General features: G+C 36.3%; 2 protein-coding genes across 6 annotated transcripts; one reads left to right on the top strand and one right to left on the bottom strand.

Moving 5' to 3' along the window:
* The first annotated feature begins 2,017 nt into the window (after window positions 1-2,017).
* LOC120451161 (histone-lysine N-methyltransferase SETD1) lies at window positions 2,018-7,559 on the top strand. Of its 3 annotated transcripts, none has more exons than XM_039634595.1 (6): window positions 2,018-2,241; window positions 2,341-2,672; window positions 2,727-2,976; window positions 3,031-6,599; window positions 6,655-7,288; window positions 7,346-7,559. In XM_039634595.1, exons 2-6 carry the CDS (start codon window positions 2,413-2,415, stop codon window positions 7,517-7,519), a joined length of 4,887 nt encoding a protein of 1,628 aa, XP_039490529.1. In that variant the 5' UTR covers window positions 2,018-2,241; window positions 2,341-2,412; the 3' UTR covers window positions 7,520-7,559. The 3 variants fall into 3 exon arrangements, with proteins under 3 accessions (XP_039490529.1, XP_039490530.1, XP_043862220.1); XM_039634596.2 differs by having other exon boundaries at window positions 2,031-2,241; window positions 2,413-2,672; XM_044006285.1 differs by lacking the exon at window positions 2,018-2,241 and having other exon boundaries at window positions 2,253-2,672.
* Window positions 7,547-8,784, bottom strand: LOC120451162 (mediator of RNA polymerase II transcription subunit 21). 3 transcript variants are annotated; one of them, XM_039634597.1, is made up of 3 exons: window positions 8,643-8,784; window positions 8,464-8,526; window positions 7,547-8,411 (listed from the first exon to the last, which is right to left on the bottom strand). In XM_039634597.1, exons 2-3 carry the CDS (start codon window positions 8,503-8,505, stop codon window positions 8,025-8,027), a joined length of 429 nt encoding a protein of 142 aa, XP_039490531.1. In that variant the 5' UTR covers window positions 8,506-8,526; window positions 8,643-8,784; the 3' UTR covers window positions 7,547-8,024. The 3 variants fall into 3 exon arrangements, with proteins under 3 accessions (XP_039490531.1, XP_039490533.1, XP_039490532.1); XM_039634599.1 differs by having other exon boundaries at window positions 8,649-8,744; XM_039634598.2 differs by lacking the exon at window positions 8,643-8,784 and having other exon boundaries at window positions 8,464-8,632.
* Between the last annotated feature and the right edge of the window lie 464 nt (window positions 8,785-9,248).

Genomic DNA, 9,248 nt, shown 5'->3' with positions numbered 1-9,248 from the left:
GCGAATCTTAAGACAATCGAGTAGGCTTTGAAAAAATTATAATTATTTGAGTTGATATAATTATCACAACCCATAGACTGTAAACTGTAACTCATTTTGCACTCTTAAAGAGAATGAAGGAGGCTATGAATGAGTACTGTCAATTTAAATTAATTTTTTGTTACAAAACTTTATATTTGAACCTTTTTGTATGAAACCAAGTCAAAATGTTTTTTTATCGATAAATATTAATTATTTTGTTATTCATGTTCTTTGAATAGTTCAAAAATACTATTTAATTGAAAATTGACAAGTTATGTACTTTTGCGTTTTTTCATTTTTTTTTTCCAAAGCTGCAAATTTGTTTCTTTTTTTGCTAACCCGCAATTCGGCGCGCCGAAACGATTTCAACACAGTGAATTGCGCATTTGTTAGCGTTGTTTTCGTTGTATGCGAAATGAGTGAAATTTAAACAAAAGCGGAATGGATAGAATAAGTGAATGCAGAGTAAATGTTTAGACTACTTGGATAAAATAAAAAAGAAAATGCCTTTTTTTAAACCAAACCAGATCTTATTAACTAAGGGAAAAAAAAAGTTTACTCAGTGGTCTATTGATGTTTATTCCTCATCGCCACAAAATCATTCTGCCTCTTAGTTATTTTATAAAAAAATTATTTCTGACCACACCTCATACTTGACAAACAAAATGTTGCCATCGGCAACAACATTTTACGATTTGGAAAGGGTCGATAGGTACGTCGACAAAAGCTATCGCGAAGGTTGCCATACTGTTGGTGAAACGAAACAGGCAGATAAAAGTACTTATAAAATATAAAAGAATTCATTAATTAATTTAAAAGAGGACCAAAAGTGTTCTTTGTACATAATGCTATTTAATTTAATTACTTAAATGGTCAAAGTGCAGTAAAAAAGTAATTGCGAACATCGGAATTAGTACTGTGAAAAAGGTGGTAGCTCTAGATTTTATCAAGCCATCCATCTTCTGCCTTTTCTTGCATTCAAATCAAGCAATTGCAAATATAAAAGGCATTTTTCACGTTGTTTGATTTTGACAAATAGAATAAATCAGGCGATTGAGCTGCAAGAAGCGATGAGAAACGAAACATTCCGATAGCAAAAATTTTGCGAAAACCAGAGCACCTAAAAACGAAATCGTACGATTTGGCCCAAATCGAAATCGAAACAATTTTACTGGGGCATTCCTGAAAAATAGAGCATTTTCAGATGCTAGAAATTTAATTTAAGAAAAACGATGTATTATTATTGCTATCAGTTCTGATATTATAAACAAAATTATATTTCTGCATTCAGTAATTGAAACATAAAATAAATAAATTACATACATATATATAATAATTAATCCATGTCTTTCCATTTTTCTATGTCTTGTATTAAAAAGCAAGACACAAACGAAAAATCAAACACGCAATAAATTTGACGTCGCCAATGCGGCGCACAGTTAACCGTCTCGGTTATTCCGAGTTATTCCGGTCGCTAGTACACTAATTGGTGCTTTGCTTCGCCGTTCTCACTTAGTCAGTCAGAACTTTGAGTGGGAGTACCAAATGCTGCTTTGACTGCATTCATGCAGACCTCTACTATAAATCTTTTGATCAAGTACCAGTTTCGCTGCTCACGTAGCTGTTACCCCTGAAGCAATAGATTTATGAATAATTCATTTTGTAACATCAGATTCACATTGTAAAAATAAATGAATTTCCCTTCAAAACAAACTTCTTATATGACTAGGGATTGCTCATGAATAAATAAAATATAATATATAAAAGTTAAAAAAATCATAAAAACCATAAAAAATGTTTCGTATGTAACAAACTTTTCTTGGCTTTAAACATCCGTATACTGTTAAATGAATTGAAAGAGAAACCTTTCTCCAAACTCCATATTGTAGCAATAGTCTGAACAGGTTATTATTATCTAAATCGATTTCACAAATATCGTACCTACAAATCGAAAGCCTCGTTTTTTGTGTATTTTTTGCATTGTGATCTGGTATTTCATATATTTGAGAGTTAAATTTAACATTCAACCAATATAATAATGATAAAACCAGGTTCATTATTATTTCTATAAATAAAAAAGCACCGTGAACGATTTCCATTAGACCCATATATTTGGCTTATGATCCCTTTGTAATCCAATCAAAGCGAAGAAAATTTTATTGTGATTTTCCGAATATTTTGATATTCTATTATAAGCCAATTTTTTAATAAGCAAATTAGGTATGTAAGATTTTATATTCATGGAGCAGTAAACTTCGTACAAATTTTTCAGTTTTATTAGCTTTTACAAAAGTTGCTCCCCTCTTTCTTACACAAAAGCTAATATTAAACAGTTGCACCTGAGTTGTAGATAAGGTAGTTCATAATTGAACAGAGGCTCCTTTGACACAGATGCAGAACATTCGTAATATTACCCTTGTCAACAATTCCGGCAACAACCATGATTTGTCTCTGGCCAACTCCAAAATGCCGCGCAACTTTAAACTGCTAGCTGATCCACAGTTGGTTAAATGTGGTACCAGACTCTATCGTTACGATGGTTTAATGCCAGGAGACCCGGCTTATCCAACAATAACTCCCAGGGACCCACGGAATCCACTTATTCGCATACGCGCCAGGCCTGTTGAACCACTTATGCTTCTTATTCCAAGGTAACCATTACCTAAAGTTAAAATGTCATCTTATTACCCAGACCTTACCCATAGGTTTGTCATCGATTCCGACTACGTGGGCCAGCCCCCTGCAGTGGAAGTTACAATAGTGAACCTAAATGATAACATCGACAAGCAGTTTCTTGCTAGCATGCTGGACAAATGTGGAACATCTGATGAAATACATATTTACCATCATCCCATCACAAACAAACACATGGGCATTGCTCGTATAGTTTTTGATAGTACGAAGGGAGCGAGACAATTCGTTGAAAAATACAATCAAAAGTCTGTAATGGGAAAGGTAAGCCGTAGCTTGGAAGCTTTTGGCGTTTTTTAAAGTATTTATGTCTTTAAGATCTTGGATGTGTTTTGCGACCCTTTTGGTGCTACATTAAAAAAAGCTATTGAGAGCCTTACAAATCCAGTCGCTGCAAAACCATTGATAGGTACCAAAGAAACGTTAAAATGGACATTACATCATTCGGCTTTAGAGGACACCGAACTCATCCACGGAAATCTTGAAAAAAACGGCGAACACGTAAATGATATCTACACCACTTTTAAAAGCAATCCTACTGCAGACCGCAGTAGAGATCGAAACTGGAATCGTGACAAGGAAAGAGATCGTCATTTTAAGGACCGCAGTCGACACTCGCCAGAGCGAAGTTATGATCGTGATCGTGGAATGCGTGAAAACGTTGGCACTTCAGTAAGAAGTAAACGTAGTTTTTATCGACGCCGTTCTAAAGATATATCCCCGGAAGATTCTCGGGATATATTGATCACGACAAAAGAACGAGGTAGAGATTCAGATTCACGGCCTCGCGATTATTGTCGTTCTAGGGAGCGAGAGTCGTTTCGAGACCGTAAAAGATCTCGCGACAAAAGCCGAGACCAGCCCAGGGAAAAGAGAGAACATCGTTTTAACTCATCTAAAGATCGAGAGTATCGCGGAAGAGATCGCGACCGATCTGCTGAAATCGATCGAAGGGATCGCGAAAGTCTTAAGTATTGTAACCGCTATTCATTGCATGAATATATTGAAACTGATAGACGCTCATCGAATACAATAACTAGTTACTATTCCGGTTCCAGTTTGCCTAGCGCGAACCATGGTTTTAGTAGCTGTTCTTACCCTTCAATTGAAAATATTCAGAAATGGTCAGATCATAGAGGTTGGACCGCGCCTCAGCCCGACTTTCAGCCAGTAAAACCACCCCCGCCGCCACCAGAAGAGATTGAAAACTGGGATGAAGAGGAACACCATAAAAATTGTTTTAAGTCAACTGCGCATTATGGCTGCGCAAATATTCAACCGACAGTGCCGTCAAACGTTAATTACATGACTAAATTAAAGTCAGTTACACAATTGAATTCCGATCCAGGGAACGTAGATTTAGATACTCGAATTGCGTTAATATTTAAAGGAAAAACGTTTGGGAATGCACCACCTTTTCTTCAAATGGATAGTAGCGATTCAGAAACAGATAAATGCAAACCTGATGTTTTTTCAGATGTTAATTCCGATTCAAACAACTCGGAGCACAAAAAAAAGTCAAGTGACAAAAATGAAGCAAGTGATATATCAAGTGATGAAGAAATAATAGGTAAAAAGGACAAGTCGAAAACCAGTTTAAGTGAAAAAGAAGTAAATGATGACAATATGTCTTTATCGAGCTTATCTTCCCATGAGGATCCTATTCAGACTAAAGAAGGTGCAGAGAAACCTATTATGTCACCTTACATATATTCCCATTCAAATCAAAATCCTTTTTATTACCATGCAACAGGCTATGGGCACTATCTATCCGGTATCCCGTCGGAATCTACAAGTCGTTTTTTTTCAAATGGCGCTTACATGCAGTCTGATTATTTAAAAGCCGTTGCTTCATTTAATTTTGATTCGTTTTCAAAGCCATACAACTACCATGAAAGTGCTCTATCAGATCCGAATGATGGGATACGCAAAAAAGTAAAAAAAGTAATTGGTTATATTGTCGAGGAGCTGAAACAGATTTTAAAAAGGGACGTTAATAAGCGTATGATTGAGATAACTGCATTTAAAAATTTTGAGACCTGGTGGGACGAGCATACAATAAAAGCTCGTTCAAAGCCGCTATCCGAAATATCAGACTCCATTGTCAATACACCCTTAAATTTGATTAAAGATACTTCCTATAAGGAAAAGAATGCTGACATTAGTCTTCTTAATAATTCCCAAAGGGAAGTCGCAGATTTTCAATCCTTCTCAAGTATAGGCTTACGGGCGGCAATGCCCAAGCTGCCATCATTTCGGCGTATAAGAAAACATCCTAGTCCTATACCTAACAAAGGAAATTTTTTGGAAAGAGATTTAAGTGACCAAGAGGAAATGGTGCAATGTTCAGATTCTGAAAAAGAGGATTCTAATATGAGAATCTCCAATAATGCACGTTCAAACATTAAGGGTCCAGACCCAATTCAAGAGTCAGATCATAAATCGCGAATATCTGATTTAATTTTAAAAAGAAAGGGAAGTGCTTCAAGTTTCTTTTCATCTTCGTCTTCTTCCGCTTCTTGTGAAGCTGAGTATGAAGCCAGCGATTGTGTCGAAAAAGCAAGGACTAGTGAAGAAGATAGTCCTGAAGGATATGGTCAAAGAAATAGGAATCTACGGAAAAAAAGTTTTAGAAACAAAAACAGAGTCGGTACAAGGGATAAAATTTTGAAAAGTTTGGATTCGGGCTCAGATGAAAACAAGAAAGAGAACGTAACAAGGCACACAAAAAAAAATAATATATATTCCGATACAGATGAAGATAATGATAGAACGTTGTTTACTGCTTTACAAGAAAAAAATATTTCAACTATTCTATCTGATCTCGAAGAAATAAGTAAAGATAGTTGCTTCGAATTGGACGAAAACGTGATTGAGCCCACATTTTTAACAAAGATAACAAACACGCCGAAAATGAACGAATTTAGGCGCTCTCTTACCCCTGTTCCACCACCGGGGTACAATGAAGAAGAAATTAAAAAAAATGATGACTGTAAACCAAAGTCAGTATTTGATTATAATAGAATTTACAGCGACTCCGAGGAGGAGAAAGAATATCAGGAAAAGAGAAGAAGAAATACTGAGTACATGGCTCAAATAGAACGAGAATTTTTAGAGGAACAAGAGAAGAGTGTTGAAAATTCTTTGGATAGAAACCTACAATCCCCTAATACCACGGTACAAAGCGGAAAAGCCCCCAGAAATAAAAATGACGAAACTCGAGAAATATTTAATTCCCAAATTAAACCATGCTTTGAAAGTGCAAGTAAAGTTGACATTACTGCAGTCAATGTAGAAAATATTGAGAAAAATCTAAATGAATTTGTCGCTGTAGAGAGTGATGTTCTTTCAAACGGTTGTAACAAAGTGTATCCAAATTCAAAAGGTGAAACCAAAGGAACTCAATCGCCAGTGTATTCTGACGGCGGTTCCAGTCAAGCGTCACAGGCCAGCCAGGTTGCGCTAGAGCATTGTTATTCGTTGCCGCCGCACGCACAATCAGTTTCTTTGTGCGATTTTCCATCTGGCCAGTTGAATGAGACTAAAAACATTTTAAAACAAGAACCAGAAAACACTGCAATTGTTAACCAAATGACGAGGACAGGTCCAGGCAGACCTCGCAAGGATCCAAGTCGTACTCAAAAGAAAAAGAAAGATTCGGTCCTCAGGGTGCCAAATGTAAAGAACAAAATGGCACCAAACAGAGATGCGTGGGCCGAATTGGCACGAAGAACTGCAAATTTTGTTCCGTGTGATATGTATAAAACTCGTGATCAGAATGAAGAAATGGTTATTTTGTACACTTTCTTAACAAAAGGCATTGATGCAGAAGATATAAACTTTATAAAAATGAGTTATTTGGACCATTTGCATAAGGAGCCGTATGCGTGAGTGTTATTACTTATTATATATTATAGAATTTCATGAGCATTTATTTTCTAGTATGTTTTTAAATAATACTCACTGGGTGGACCACTGCACAACTGACCGAGCTTTTTGGCCACCGCCTCCAAAAAAACGAAGAAAAGATGATGAACTGATGCGCCATAAGACTGGATCTGCACGAACTGAAGGATTTTACAAATTAGATGTTCGAGAAAAAGCTAAGCACAAGTACCATCACGCTAAAGCCAATACAGAAGATTCCCTTAATGAAGATCGGAGCGATGAACCTACAGCACTTACAAACAATCATCACAATAAAATAATTTCCAAAATGCAAGGAATTTCCCGCGAAGCTCGCTCAAACCAGCGAAGGCTCTTGACAGCCTTTGGTTCTATGGGTGAGTCAGAGCTCTTAAAATTTAATCAGCTAAAGTTTCGGAAGAAACAGCTTAAATTTGCCAAATCTGCGATACATGATTGGGGATTATTTGCAATGGAGCCCATAGCTGCAGATGAAATGGTTATTGAATATGTTGGTCAGATGATTCGACCTGTAGTTGCTGATCTAAGAGAAACAAAGTACGAAGCGATTGGAATTGGCAGTTCCTATTTGTTTCGAATCGACATGGAAACTATAATCGATGCAACTAAATGTGGAAACTTAGCTCGTTTTATAAATCACAGTTGCAATGTAAGTATATCTAGCTTTTTTTGACATGTGTTTCTAACAGACAATTTTGTTTTTCAGCCGAACTGCTACGCTAAGGTTATAACTATTGAATCTGAAAAAAAAATAGTTATATATTCAAAGCAACCCATTGGTATCAACGAGGAAATAACGTACGACTATAAATTTCCATTGGAAGAAGAAAAAATACCGTGCCTGTGTGGCGCCCAAGGATGTCGAGGCACACTTAACTAATACTTATTTACAACTATGAATGAAATATTTTAGAGCTCATACAATTTAATTTGTTTATAAAATCCAAAGCGGGGTATACGTAAGTACATATAGTATTTTTTTTATAACTTGCAGAAAAGTTTTGTTCAACTAAAACAATGACTAAATTTATATAAATCATTGTTTTGCATAACGTCAATAAACAACAAAGTAGCAATATATGAGGAAAAGAAAAAGTGTAAATTTCTTGTTATATCCGTTAAAACCAGCTAATACTTAATATAGCTAAACCGGGTATGTTTAAATAGACGATTGTAGTGCACACGAAGAAATATTTGCCGACATAGAACGGCGCGCCACACTCATTTAAATCAACGAGGTCAGAAGTGCTGTTCAAAATGGTTTAAGTCTTAACTAAGTTAAATAAAGATGCGTTTTGTATATACATAAAGCAAAAATGCAATAAATTAATAATCTTAAAATTTTAAAACTAAATATGCCTTTATATTAAAGGTTAGATTTGCGCCTATTGCAAATCATGTTTAAGTGTTATTTGCATATCTAATTGAGCCTGAGCAATGCTTTCCAAAGCATACTGCATTTTTTCTAGCAAAAGTTCGCCTTTTTGCACTACTTCCTCAAGGTCTTTTGCAGTTTCTTGGTTTTCGATCTCAAGTCTCTTAAGGCTAGAATTCTGAAGTTCAATGGAGCTGTCTTCATTTGGAAGCGACTCAATTAAGGTGTCGATGTCTTTAGCACATCGAGCAATTAACTGTGCAAATAGTTGGGCATAGTCTTCTTGCGGCTGACACGAGTTTGGCGTTTGGGGTCCAATGCGATCAAAATTAACAAATTTACTCGGAAAAGAGGTTTGTTGAATCACACCAATAGCATTGCAGAAGTTCTCGGCTTGCTGCAATGATTTTATTTACTTAATTGCAGTTATTTTTAATGCGGAGTGCTACCTGATTAACGGTGTCTTGCAATTGTGTAAGGCGGTCAGCCATTGTAGTATCCAATTAAAATTTCTAGGAAAACATAAAAGAAAAGGTAAAGATATGGAATTAAATTTTATTACGATTTGACGTTGAAAGTGATAGTCAAATTTATATCATATTTGAAGATTATGATGTGACAACAATACTTTTACAATCAATGACCGTTGGTAATAGGAAAAATATCAAAGTATTAATATAAAGATTTTTGTTGAATTTTATGCACAAATTCTGCGTAACAGCGTCAGCATCAAATTTTTTCGTGAAATGGAGAAATGCTATTAATATGGGTTACACACTGGCACTGTACTACATTTAATGAAAAAAGGTATTATTGTTCACACTGCGTCATTATAATGTCTTGATTCCACGTACTCTACGACCTTTGCCTTAATAAGCAAACATCTATTCCCTGAAAGGCTATGACAGTGAAATTGAGACCAAATAAAATATATAAGTTCACACGAGCAAGTCGAGCAAGGCCGAAATGCCATCCAAGACCGGATGTGCCAACAATCACATCGACAACGCTGAGTCAGCCCAGTAACGCATTTCGCTTTAGCGAAAGCGATGTCCTAGGGTCAGCGTAATGCGCGGCGGGCATGTGTGCGCTGGGTGACCGTCGAAGGCATGATGCTCCAGACGGCACGAGGCGCTGACTAAGGGCTCTGCTGGGTCCGCTGCCTCCAACTGAAGACTTGGCGCCTTAATAAATTTGATTTGTAAGATACCAGAATTCAGAGCACTTGGCTCTA

Source organism: Drosophila santomea, chromosome 3R, assembly GCF_016746245.2.
Source record: "Drosophila santomea strain STO CAGO 1482 chromosome 3R, Prin_Dsan_1.1, whole genome shotgun sequence".
NCBI classification, from domain to species: domain Eukaryota; kingdom Metazoa; phylum Arthropoda; class Insecta; order Diptera; family Drosophilidae; genus Drosophila; species Drosophila santomea.
Note: the sequence above shows the minus strand (reverse complement) of the source record. Positions and strands in the feature narration are given on the sequence as shown.